The 14,302-nt window shown below is 40.5% G+C and overlaps 1 protein-coding gene across 2 annotated transcripts in view; it reads right to left on the bottom strand.

The window, feature by feature from the left end:
• Nucleotides 1-14,302, bottom strand: part of CCDC148 (coiled-coil domain containing 148) — a 480,287-nt gene that overhangs the window by 214,989 nt on the left and 250,996 nt on the right. For both annotated transcript variants that reach the window (XM_060302422.1, XM_060302421.1), the window contains exons 13-14: nt 3,467-3,584; nt 1,239-1,379 (exon numbers count right to left, since the gene is read on the bottom strand). In XM_060302422.1, the coding sequence (XP_060158405.1) occupies nt 1,239-1,379; nt 3,467-3,584 (259 nt within the window). The remainder of the gene's footprint in view (nt 1-1,238; nt 1,380-3,466; nt 3,585-14,302) is intronic.

Raw genomic sequence — 14,302 nt, 5'->3', positions numbered from 1 at the left:
AAAGCTTTTCAGCTTCTGATTTCAATTCTTTGTAAGCCCAACTGCCCTCCCTGCTTTGGATTCTGGAGATACCTGTGCATTTTCTAATTAATCCCTCTCCCTACACCCACCCCTCTCCCCAATCCAGTTTTGCTGTTGTTTGTTTTTAACTTAAATTATCTGGAATGAATTCTGTCACTGCTGCCAAAATTCCTCAACTAAGATGGAGCTTAGTTTCCCCTTTTCCATTTCTCTGACTTCCCATTCAGGGCTGCCCGTTCATTCCCTTCCTCTTGAGCTGCAGCCCTTAGCCAGAGGCAATCTCACCCTAGTGGAGTTATTCCCATGCATGCTACTTTCCTTCCCAACGCAACTCCCCTGCTCACTTCCTCCACACAGGACAAGTTTATCTTGCTCAGGATGCAGCCCTGGCACCAGGCTCAGTGCCAGATACAGTATATGTTCCATAAATATTTGCCCAATTAATATGTGTATTGTTCATCTTTTTATTCCCTAGCAAAGTATGCAGCACATAAATGAGGCACACTCGATTTATTTGTCAGTGAGTGAATGGATGAAGTTTCCTGCTTTTTAAATAATTAAATAAGCATTTAGCTTTTCTTAGATTTGTAAAGTTAACAACTACTTTCTCCCTTAACTTCAGTGATATCCATTCATTCATATGTCCTGGCTCCTCTTCCATCCATCCATCTAAAAAAACTTTAAAAAAATCCTTTCTCAGCTATAGAAACAGATTAAAATGATTCAGAAGTTCCTAGAAACAGTTAAATAACCTCTTAATACCTTTTCCCACAGCAAATGTTTCATCATTAGCTCTGATACATTATTTTCTGTTCATTTTAATTTCAGAAAGCTTCCCTCTGCTTTGTCTTATCAGTATCATTAGTTGTTTCTTTAATAGGGTTTATGTTATGCATTAACAATTCTGAATATGATAAATATTTAAACAAAATACAGTATTAACACAACTTTAAAATTTTATAAAATTATTTTTTAGATTAAAATAATTTTCAATGACAACATTTTTACATAAAGTGTTTTGTTCTATGGTCACCTATCAACTATTTTATATTAAGAATTGTTCAGTAATTATGTGCTCTCATTTAGAAATAAAAATTATGCTAATATGGATGGTATTTAAATGTAAATATTGAAAATAATTTGTAACCCAAAACACACACTTCTACAATTCTTATCATCATGGCTTTTGCATCAATCGTGCTAATTTCCATAATTACCTGCTGTTCATTATATGTATTCAATGTGAACAGTGGCTTTTGAAGAATAAATTCTTCTTCGATTCCAATACCCATCCTCGCTTTTGATGCCATTGTGTCTGACATCATTCTAACAGGATCAAATTGAGCGACAATAGCAACCTAAAAGAAGAAAAAGCATGGCTACTTGGAACAAGATACAAGCAAAATGCTTCTGGGCAACATTATTAATGATAATGTCCATTAAAGTCAAGAAATTTTATTAAAGATTACATAATTACAGTTATGATTAAATTTAGATAAAAATTTCTTTTTCATCCAAAGTCAAGGGAAATTTTATATAGAAAACCCACATATTCAACCACCTTGAAAGTAACCAAAAGTAGAAAACATTAATTTTTAACCACTAGCAATCTATGGCCATGGTAACAACCCCATGAAGCTTTCTAGAAAGTTTAATCTGATTAAGCTGAATCTAGAGCATGTCATTTATGGGTAAAGTCATGTGTGTTGGCATTATTCAGCAAGACGGGTGAGTTTTCATTGTACCAGGCAACTAGATTTCCAGGGACTGTTAAAAACCATTGTTTCCCCTTCCAGTGAAAAACTGCAGAGTCGTTTCAACCCAAATGCCCTTGTCCTTTATGATAATTGAAATTGTTCAAACCTGTATCCTAATGAAAAGAAGCCACTAATTTTGTAAATTATATGCACCATTAATAACACCTGCCTGTTAATTCCTAAAGTCAAGAATTAGCATTAAGAAAATGGCATTTTTAATGCCATTTAGAAATTGTAATGACATAACTGGGGGTTGAACATACTTTAATTATTATAGGTTTCCTAGCCAAAATGTCTTTTACTGTAGTTCTAAACACTGATTACAGATAACGGGCACAGATATTTCCTCTTTCAAAGGGCTCACAGATGGAAAGAATCCTAATCATATGGACTCTGTAGTTATCAAAATTATATTTTGAACAAGAATGTGTTTAGTAAGAGTGACATTAAGTTTTGTCTCCTGAAGACCATGGTATATCACTATTTGCTAATGATTGAATAATTTAAATTTTGTTGAATCTAAGATGACCAGGACTTAAATTCAAAGTATAGGAATATATTTCTATAATCTATTTATAAAAGATGATATAATAGTTGTATGCATTTACACTTCTTCTTTACTAAATATTTCATTTAACTAGACTTCCTTGGTTTGAATCCAGTTTGACATTTACTAGCTATGTGACTTTGGGGAACCTCTGGGCCTCCTCAGTTTTCTATGAAGTAGGAATAATAATAATTCCTACATCATAGGGTTGTGGTAGAGATTAAATGAGGTAAAACCTAAAAGCTAAAAGCATTTAGAAGAGTAATGTGAATGCACATTACTACAAACTTGTGAAGTAGGTACTATTATTATGATTCCCATTTTTCAGAGGAAGAAATGAAGCTTAGGGAGGTTAAAAGACCTAAGTTTTCTCTGTCAGTAAGTAGTGAACCAGGTTGTACCAGTTTTGAAGGACACCAGAGGCCAAGTTCTTACCCAAGATTCTATACTGCCTTCACTGACAGAGAAGAGAAACCAGACAGTCATTTCCTATCAGCTGGGAAATGGTGTCAATGAAGACTTTAGAGCTTGTGAGTTGAGCTAATCACTTTCAGGTTAAAAACTATGAAAAATTACCAAGTAGAACTATTTTATTACATTTCCCAAGGTCTTAAATTCTTGCTCTTGCCGACTACTACCTTCAGAACTTTTGCCTACTTTTACGAGCCAAAGCAATGGGAGACTTTTATTTCTCCACAAAAACAGTATTTTTATAAAGTGGTTTTTAACCTGTTTGTTGACTGTGGGATGTTTCCAAACAGAGGTTCCTACCCTAGGGAGGATTATCTTGCTCAATCTCCACCACATTTTTTCGAGGAGAGTAAAATCCTTCGGCTAGATGCAGAGTTTCACTGCTGTACATGGATACTATTCAGCTTATAAACTAGAGGTAATATGGATGCATTTAAATCTTGGGAGAGCTATTTTAAAGGTGCTGATAAAATTCTTTTAATACACTAAGAAACTGGAAATGGTTCAACATAAATCTAATTGCTCCCAGCAATGAAGACCAGTGTCCCAATTTGGGAAAGTTACATTTTATATAGCAGATGTCATGAACTAAGCCCTAGTAATAATGTTATTAAGAGCACTTAGAAACATTTTTTTAAACCACCCATGAAATTTTCCAAATTAAAAACACCTGTTTCCTCAGGGCTTCTATTCGCTTCTCTCTCTCTGCTTCTTCAAGTGCTTCTTGAAGGGTCACTTCTTTTTTCTCCATCAAACGCTTTTCCAATAATTCTCGTCTATATTTAACCCTTTAAAAATAATGCACAGGAAAGTTAGGAAAACATCATGATAATGGAGATTACGTGGATGGGTGCATAGGGACAGAAGGCAACTCATAAGTGACATCACTGTCATACTGTTTTTACTTGCTTTTGGTTGATTTCTCATATCAAAACAATAAAGGATGCTTGTATAAAATACAATTTATAATAATTCTAATAACAATCATAGAACTGCAGGTCATGGGGAAGGAAAACATGGGGTAAAATCAAATCTATCTCTTTCTTCATTAAAATCTTTGTATGAAATGTCATCTGATAAGTTCTAACACAATTTGAGATGTTAAAAAGGCTATATTACTGATTAAATATACATAATTTTAGAAACACTGGTAAATAAAATACTAGAATAATATGCCCAAAGTATCTCAATTACTAGACTTTAAACCAAACTCTATACTGTTATTCATAACTGTGTGTGTGTGTGTGTGTGTGTGTTAAGAAACTTTGAAAACTGCACTTTGACTGTAGATGGCAGCAAAAACATGACTTCCCCTTAGCATTCTGTTTCCATCCCCCTTAACAGCAGATATTAAAACGGCATATTTAAATATCTGTTTTAATACTCCCAGGTTCATTTGGGTCTCCTCGGCTGCTTTTTCAGGCAGCCTCCCTAACCATCTTCTTTGTAGAGATAAGATTTGTCATTTCAAAAACAGTAGGCACCTGGGTTCTCGAGGGAGTAGGTGGCCGTTGCCTCTGTCTTCTATCATAAACGGTTTAGATTTAACTTCCTCTATGGCATCAGTCACAAATGTGCTTTACCCTTAGCGCGCACACCTGCATTTTCCATGGGTATCCCTTCGCTAGACCCTTTTTTATTCTGAATCCCGACATTTACTGAGGTGTTCACTAGGCACCAAGTCTTGTGCTAAGGACTTTACCTCTTTTAGCTCAATTAGACATCACATGTTGGGGTACCTCTATTGATCCCACGTTAGGGTATCACTATTGATCCCATTTTAAAGATAAAGAAATGGAGGCATAGACAAGTGACGTAAATTGTCCAAGCTCTCACACCCAGTAAATGGCAGAGCCTGAGGTCAAACCCAGGCAGACTGGCCCCAGGGCCCATGCCTACTCCTCACCCTCTCGCCTCCACGCAACTACCCACTATGCTCTTCTCTCTTCTCCTCCTGACAACCCCACTCACCTCACTGACTTATGTGTGCCAAACCCTGTGCTAGATATCGAAAGCACACTGAGAAAACGACTGTTCTTAAACAGTTTGTAGTTTAACAGAGACACAGACAAGCCCAAGAACTAAACAAGGTATACAGTGTCTTCAGAGAGGTATAAATAAGGTCCACTGAGAATTCAGAGGAAGGTGCGATGACTACTTGCTGGGCTGTGAGAGAGACTGGTGAGCTTCAGCAAGAGCTCTTTAGAGGAGGCAGCAACTGAGCTGGGTCTGGAGGACTAGAATTTGCAGAGGCCAGGAGACACGGTGGCCGAGGTGGGACAGAGCAGGAGCCGGAATGGGGGTGAGTCCAGGGAGGCACTCGTATTCAGGCTCCTGCACGTGCAGCGCTGGCATCCAAGAGTGGGTGACTTCTTCAGTTTTGCACCCCCGGGGGCCTCACTTGCCCCACCTCGTCACAGCCCTGAGCAGGAAAGGGTTCATGGTGGCTAGAACAGAGAAAGTGGATGAGCAGTGACAGAGAGGCCAAGAAAAGCACTGGAGGGCTGAACCTGGTAGTTACATGGTTCCCTCAATGATTTGCTCCCGGGGAGGAAACCCTCTTTAAAATCAGGTTGCTCCTGAGGCTGGCACTGAAGAAGGTGCTCTGGGAAAGGAGAGAAGGGAAGCAGGCAGCAGATGTTTTTCGAGGACAAAACCCAGAATGGGGTTTGGAAGGAAGATCCTAGCCTCACAGCCTGATGGCTGTGGCTGTCCTCCGCCATCATCTCCCATTTCAGGAGTCAGTACAGTCAGCTACATGGATTAAAGAATCTGAAGACCAGATTGCTCCCCTTCTTTGCCGCCTCCCTGTCATGGAAAGCTCTATTTCTCTTTCCTTCCACGTTCACTAAGGCATGACACAACCTCCCTAATGAGGTTCTACTCAGTTTAAGCACTGAGTACAAGCTAAGTGAACTACTGCGAAGGTTCAATTAAAAGACACCCTGGGATTTGACAATTACCATATGTTAATTCTCAGAACTTTTGAAAAGTTTCTCTTCCTCTGGATGTATAGGTTGCTTTGTCTGCAGTGAAGTTTTGGCTGCTTTGTGGGAAAGTAACAGTTGTTTTATTTGGAGGAGCTTGACTAGTGAGGAAGAGCTTGCAGAGTGAGGCATCTGAGGCTACGTGGTAAAGAAAGCTGGCTTATGCTTTACTGTGAGGCTCCCTCATTGCTTCAACAAAAATTTGAGCACCTCTCTGCATCCATCACTGTGCTAAGCACTGGAGATACGATTTCAACACAGGAGACATACTCCTGTCCTCACAGAAGCGACCATATAATGCCGATACAAAGACCCAGGCAATTATGACACAGGGGGACTCTCACTCTGATGGGACAATGGGGCAGAGGTCATGGGAGAGGTACCTTTGCCAGACTTGGGGCATTCAGGGGAGCATCCAACAGGAAGTGGTCTGAATTTCAGATCTAAAAAGGGAGCAGGAACTCTCCAGATGGGGAGAGAATAGAAAGAATGTTATAGGTAGAAAAAAAGAAATGGCAATATGAAGGCCCAGAAGGTGGAAGAGCACGGTACTTTTGAAGAACTGAAAAATATTTGGAATGACCAAAAATGAAAGATGTAAGGTGAGGAGTGCCAAGAGCTGAGGCTGGGGAGGCAAGAGAGGCCAGACGGCAGGGGCTTTGCAAGCATGAGGGCTTTGATCAGGGCAATGGGATCAGAAAGCTCTCTCCTATAATATGGAAGATGGATTGCAAGGAAGCAAGACCAGAGAGAATTATCCAGATGCAAGTTGATGGTTTCCTGAATTAGGGCAGAGGGAGGGGTGCTGGTGGGAGTTAGAGAGAAGACATGTATTTAAAATTTATGTAGAAAATAGAATAAGTAGGAATCGTTAGTGTTTTTTATGGGAAGAGGGGAGAGGAAGTTAAGGTTTCTGTCTTGCATGATGAACAATGGCATCCCTCACTAAAACTGGGGACTTAGAGAAACCAGGAAGAGAAGGAATCAGGTTCAGTTTAGACATAGATCTGCTGTCGTAAGATCTGGGCTGGAGCAGTGGATGCCGATCTTTATCAATGGCATGGGATTGAGTCCGAGGGACAGATGGCACCAGCCAGGAAGAGACTGTAGAGTATGAAGAGAGGCAGGCCTTGCATTGGTTCCCAAGGAAACAACTTTTTTCCCTTCTTTTCTATATATATTTTCAGTATTTATAAATTTTATATCATTCATTCATTCGTTGGCTGGGTGCCCATTCTGTGCCAAGCACCGTTCTAGGGTGGGTGATCCATGCTGATTAAAACAAAACAACCCGGCTCTCATAGAGTTTCAATTCTAGACATATATATTTATTCATCTATTTAGAAGTTTAATTTCTTTTCAAAAGGTGGGGGATATTATCAGTTTAATTTCCCCACTCTGCTACAACCCAAGGAAGCAACTTTTAAGAAAGGGGCAGAAGAGGAGGAAACTAAGAGAATGAGGAGAAATGGTGGCAAAGAAGCAAAGGAAGATGGGAACAGCAATGTCACATGCTACAAATCAGTTATAATATCAGATAATCATTGGATTAAATAACAGGGAGCCATTGGCGACCTCGGCATCAGAGAGGTGACTGAAGAATTAGCGGGAGATAAGGAAGTAAGAGGGAGCAGAGACAACCCCTTCAGTAAGACTGATGCCAACGGGGAGGAGAGAGGCAGGGCAGTGCTGGAGGAAGCTGATCACAGTTGCATTGGCTCCAAAGTGATGATCAAGATGACTCTGACTACCATGAAGATTGGCCAAGGGAAGATTTCAGGAAACAGACACACTCAAATTCTTCATTCTTAGAGATGTTATCGTTTAAACTCAAATAATAATTCACTGTAAAGGGGGAAGCTCTTGGTACATCTTTCTTTTCCCAGTCTGGATAGAAAAATGTCTTTGCCTAAAGAGAAGTGATGCAGAAAAACTCCTGGGAGAAAGCCAAATACTCACATATTCATGGGGAAAGAAAATAGCAACACAGTAAAGTCAATCATTTGGAAAATTTTCCACATAAATACCTTCAGCCATTTGAGGTAGCAGCTTTTCTCCAAATTAAACTGTTGCTATGAAAGTCAATGTCAGGAAGTGGCAAAACTCAATAGTCTTTAAGCTCTGCACTGAATTCCCAAACAGGAATCCTAGGTTCTTCTCTCAGTCTGTTTTATGCTCCTTGAGTTGACGAAGGTTGAGAGTGCGGCAGAGGAGGCCTTTTCCACTCCTCTTGGGGGAGGAGAAGCATCATACTGTTCAAAAGCAACAGCTGCTGCAGAATCAGGCACAGCATTAACAATAATCTGAAAAGGATTTTGTTTAAGCCTCTGGACCTGAGTGTAGTCGAAGGGACAAGAAGCTTTCATGTAGAAATGGAGAATTTTTGTATAATTTTGGATAATATTTATGTGTGTATTGCACTCTAAGAGATGAGTATACAAATGCAAATGGTTTGGAAACACCATGAACTTCAGTAACAGCCTCCCTTTGCTTTAGTGAAACTTCAGTAAGAACTGGGCAAAATATTAAGTACAAAATCTTGACCTCCCTCCTATCTGGAGACACAGGTAACTTCAGTCTAAAAGGAAGCTACAGCAAACAAAAGGGGAAAAAAGACTTCAGAATAATTGCTGGTAGTGGGAGGTTCTACCGTTTTTGTTTTTGTTTTAAACTTATGCAGTAAATAAAACAGCATTAACAACACATCTTAATTAGATTAACCAGTATGGAACTCCCATCAAAAATGTTTCAGGGAAGTAATCTGCCCTACTGAATTAGAGGCAGTTTCTAAACAAATCTGCTACTTCATTTTTAGGTGATGTGGCTTACTCAACATTGAACAAGAAATCTTTAACAGGCACACACTGGAGGTGCTATTGCCACAGGGGTCTGAGCAGCAGCAGCAGCATGGTGAACCTGTTTCTGCCTGCTGGGAAATCCCGTTTTGGCTTAAACCCCACTCAGAAAGTTTTGCCCACCAAGCAAAGAGAACCTCTCCGTGAGCTCTAGGGAACTCCAACAGGGAAGAGTGCGCAGATCAAAACATAGGCAGGCCAGGTGGCAGCACCTGTCCAAAGGTGGAGGTCTGGGGGAGAGGAGGTGGAGAAGCCAGCCCAGAGAAAAGAAGGGAGATAACATAACCAGTGCCGGTATCGCGCCTCTAACCATCCGGGTGATGAGACTCGACTCAGTGGGTGTTCTGGCTAAGGGCCTAAGCAGAGACCAGTTCCTGCAAATGTAATGTGAATCCTGATACAAAGCAGTGACATCCTGGTACAGATCAGCATGGGACAAGAACAAAGAGGATTCACAGAGAACCCACAGAACCACAAGGAGACGAACTCCCGCCAGCCCCAGAAAAAGATACTATTCTTCTGGCTCAGAGCGCTTACTGGTTCCTTTGTGCCGTGTAAAGGCAAGTTCCTATTGGAACTCCAGTCTTTAATTAATTCAATTAGTCAACAGAGTTACTTGAGCACTTACTATGTGCCAAGCACTGCCCCAGGTGCTCAGGATAACAATAGTGAAAAATAAAAACCAGACAAGATCCCCCCTCTTAAATCTTACGTTATTTGTGGGTTATTCTATATAAGCATGCTTAAATTAACATCCTAGTAAAATACATTAAATTGTTTTAATAAATTATTTTTGAATTTATCACAGAGTCCTAAATTAAAGAGCTCCTTCTTATATTGCTCTAAAGCGACGTTCTCAACTGTGACTATCATTGGAATTATCTGAACTTAGAAAAAGTTCTGATGCCAGGGCCCCACACCACTCTAATTACATCACAGTCTGGTTCGGGGGCTCCAGCATCGGTATTTTGTTAAAAGTTACCCAGGTGATTCTAATGAGCAGTCTGGTCTGAGTGCAGCACCACCTGGCCCCTTGGGTCCCTAATTTGCGCTAATGTCAGGATCACCTGGAGGGCTTGTTGAAGTGCAGATTGCTTGATTGCCTCCAGAGTTTCTGATCCAGAAGCAGTGAGGCGGGGTCTGAAAATCTGCATTTCTAAGAAGTTTCCAGGTGATGCTGGTTCTGCTGGTCTGGGGACCACACTTTGAGAACTACAGCAAAGACAAATATTTTGATTAGAGGGACTCTACCTGCCTACTGTTAACAAGACAAAACCAGATACAAATTACTACCCAGATAGGGTTTCTTATTTACGGTTGCATGTGCTAAATAGTTATATGCCTCAGGATTGACCCACACTAGAAGTTCCTGCTTTCATGTTACTGACGTTCAAGAGCAGAATCCTTAACTTGTGTCATATTTTAGATTCCACATATAAGTGATGTCATATTCCACTGTATGTGTGTGTATATATATATATATATATACCACATGTTCTTTATCTATGAAACAGAAAGAGACTCACAGACATAGAGAACAGGCTTGTGGTTTCCAAGCACGGGTGAGGATGGGGGAGTGTTCGATTGGGAGATTGGGATTAGCAGATGCAAACCATTATATAGAGAATGAATAAACAACAAGGTCCTACTGTATAGCACAGGGAACTATATTCAATATCCTGTGATAAACCGTAATGGAAAAGAATATGAAAAAGAATGTTTATGTATATGTATGACTGAATCACTTTGGTGTACACCAGAAACTAACACAACATTGTAAATTAAGGGTCCTTCAATTTTAAAAAAGAGCAGAATCTTTCAACCCCATCCCACCCCCATGACCCTAACACACATGGATGACAGGTTCCCTCAGTGGCAGTGGTCCGCCCCGGCTTGGGTCAGTGTCAGTGACGGGTAGTTGCAACAACGGCTGTTACTGAACCTCTTTCTTTCCCTCCAGGGGACAAAACACTGGTGTATCCTGATGACAGTTGAAAACCTCAGACTCCTGGTGATATTTAAAGGGTCTATTCAGTAAAATCAAAAAAGGAAGAAACAACTTGAAAGCATTTCCGCTATGAGCCACTTCCCTTGGGAATAGTTCTTGCAACTCCAGGGGGGTAAATATTTTTCATGCTGGAAGTGAAAACCCATAAATAAGAGTCATGTACATTTTCCTGTTGGTTGTAATCAGTTCCAACCTAGCCATCTGAGTTCACCTGAGTTAGAAATGCAGAGATATAAACAGCTGTGAAACAAGGACTTAAACCTGGGAATCCAGAATATAGGACAAGATGTGAGGAGAGGGTTACTGAAAGAATGTTGCAAATATCGTATTAGCCCTTGCCTCAAGTTAGTGCAGAAAGACATTTCTGCCACATTTATCCTCCTCTTTTCGAACTACTCCTAACCCTTTCCATCTAGTTTTCAGTAATCCTTTTATACCCTCACATAGCCTCAAAAATTTCCTAGAATACTCCTTTCCAATAGCATTTCAAGTAGGGTACAAGAAATAAAAGATGCATTGTCTATCGGGAATTAAAAGCAATAATAAAAGCCGGTCTTCTTTTTTCTTTTTAATCACCATGCATCAGCAACTCTAAACAAAGTTAGTGATAAAAACTCCCTCCACTGGAGCATGCAGCCCCATCTCACTGACTCTTGGCTGCTCCTTTCAAATGTTTCCCTTAACTGAAAACCAGTGCTTCCCAGGTGATCCTACTTCCATGGTTACCCTTTTACAATGGTGAGGGAAGAAGGCTAGCATTTTCCTGGCTCTCCAACAATTCCAGAAAAGTTTTATCCATTGACTTGGGTTAGACTATCCTCTTTCTAATAGGGTTCTTGGGATCAACTACTGGCTTCCCAGGTCACTGCCCGACATTTCCTGAGGGTTATTCAAAACTCCACTCTTACAGTTCCTTGATTCCCCAGCAGCATTTGCTTCTCCCCTGCTTCAACAGCCCACTCCTTAGACCAAACTTGGAGCTTGGCATCACCTATTGAAACTGTGGGTAATCATTTTCAAATCCATTTCACCTGCTTTCACTAATCAAGGTCATTTTAAGACTTGCATGTTCTCCAAGCTGCACAGAGCCTATACAATAAGATGTTTACCTGAGTTGCTTTCTGGGAACTAGGAGTCAGCTGTATCTAGCTCAGCTGAGCTGGTTAAGACTGGATAGGACCACCAACCAACCCTCCAACTGAGCATGCACGAGTGTCCGCTAGGTGACCTTTTGATGTCAGCGAGCTGAAAACTCCACCCTCAGATCGTGCTAAGCATCTCCATTTTTGAACATGCAGAGAGGCCTGTAGCTTAGTTACACCTGAGCAGAACGATTATTGCTGCACCTTTTTCCAACCAACTTTCCCCATGCTCCATACACCTCAGACCATCCTACTGCTTTATTCTTTATCCCACAAATACCCGGAGCCCCTTGCCTCTGGGGAGGGGGCTCTGAGACTTTTTCTCCTGTCTCCTTACTTGGCTGCTTAGCTAATAAACGCTCTCTTTGCTGCACACCTCTGGCTTCTCAGCGTTTTGCCTTGCTGCCTGTCAGGCAAAACGAACCTGGTCTGGGAACACCATTTCCCTGCCAAAATTTTACACTGAGGGATTCTGTTCTGACTCCAATCTCTAGGGTCACCACATATACCGATGAAGGCTGCATGCTGCATAACCCTAGGAATGGACTGCCTTCCAACCTCCCATCCTTTTTACGTTCACTCATTTAACCTTACTCAACCTGCTACTACTTTAGCTTATCAGGCTCTCCATTTCTCAACAATATTTATGAACTATGAACTTTGTGCCAGGCACTGGGCTAGGTCTTTCCCTCATGAAGTTTACTGTCATTCTACCTCTTCCTTTTCTCCCAGGCTATGAGGCACAATCAGATTTTACTTAAGTCTCTCTCCAGCTTTGGATCGATGGGCATATCTCTTCAAAGACATTATCATTAATACTCTTTTATTGTCTTCTTTTCTTTCCACATCTGCTCTGACAATTTCCAACCCTCATTCTTTATTGAATTTGTTATATATTTGTGAGGTTTGAACCTTACCTAGACATTTAACACTCCTCCAGAATGATTTTATTTACCTCAGCTGCTTGATAGTCTCCCTCTTAGCAGAGAACCTCACCTCCTACTTTACTGAAAAGAAAAGGCCATAAGTGTTCACTTTCCCTACCATGCTTTGTTCACTTCCAATCTTGTCAAGACTCATCTTTATTCATCCTTTCCTCCTTAAACCTGGGCCCTTAAATACCATAAACCTAGTCGTCTCTAGGTCCTTGCTCCAGAAGTAAATATTTTACTTTCCTATTTCTTCAGTCCTTCTCCCCTCCACGGTTCCTTTTCTTCTGCACACAAACTTCTTCAAATGGGGAAAATACGTATCTCTCAACTCTCTCTTTTCAGCTACCGTCCTCTTTTTCCCTTCCCGGCAAAATTTCTTAAATGGAGTAGCCATACTTTGTCTCTAATTCTTTCAGTCTGATTTAGTCCAAACCCCCCTGCAGTCTGGCCTCTGACCTTTCCACTCTGTGGAAACTGCTCTCACCAATGCCTCCAAATTGTAAACTCAGAGCCTCCTTTTAAAGCTCCTCTGACTTGACCTAACAATGCCTGGTACTGATGACCACCTCCTTCATGAATGCACATCCTATTTCTGACTGCTTTTCCTCATATTTTACTGGCTCCTCCTCATCTGTCCACCCAAGTTTCCAACACAAATCCTCTTTTTAAATCCACAATTTAAAAAAATTGTCTGGGAAATATGACTTCAGCTACAATCAAGGCATGAATAGCTGCAGCTTCCAACTCCTTCAAAGCCCCAAATCCTTTGATCTTTTATTTCTTCTCTATGTAATTTCAGGATTGACTTCAGTTAAATCCCTCAAATGTAACTATATTACAGTGATAGTTAAATGCACAGCTTCTGCCTTAATGGGCATCTGAGCTTGGTATAGTGTTGACATCCTTTTGTGAAAACTTAGGAACAAACCTAATGACACACGGCTAAGTAGAAGTCTGGAATTTCTCCCCAGATCCTCTTAGAAATGAACCACCGTGGCACCATGGGTACCATGGACAGGGCCAAGATTCTGCCTAGCCAATTATTTTGGGTTTGCTCTAATCCAAAGGCTGAGACTTATGTTCCCAATGTTTAATACCTTATAACATGGCTGCAACAATTTTAGCCTGAAATATTTATAGTACAGTTAGTCACTTCAGCTACTTAAAAATCATAAAATGTATAACTTTGAGCAATATAACTTCTTGGAACCAAGAAAATTTTTTATGTGCTTAAACAACTGACTGGGCACACAACATTTGGGATTACTAGCTATAAACCATTTTACAAATAGGAGATATCTTCCAAAAATAATGACTTTAATATTAGAAGAGTTGATTTTTTTAACCCCTACTTTCTGATAGTAATTGTATAGGGCTACTGCCTATTATGGCCAAATTAGATTTTAATAATTAGACCACACTGGTAAACATCTGTTGTTTTTTTACCCTCTAGCATCAACCTAGTAACACCAATCCCCTTCAAACTGCCTCACCTCATTCCATGTAGGTCTGTTGAAGCCTGTAATCAAGAATCCCCCCACCTTTCCTCGTATTAGGGGTTTACATGTGACCAGATATGGTT

The sequence above is a fragment of the Globicephala melas genome, chromosome 7 (genome assembly GCF_963455315.2).
Source record: "Globicephala melas chromosome 7, mGloMel1.2, whole genome shotgun sequence".
NCBI classification, from domain to species: domain Eukaryota; kingdom Metazoa; phylum Chordata; class Mammalia; order Artiodactyla; family Delphinidae; genus Globicephala; species Globicephala melas.
This window is presented reverse-complemented; position numbering and strand designations above follow the sequence as displayed.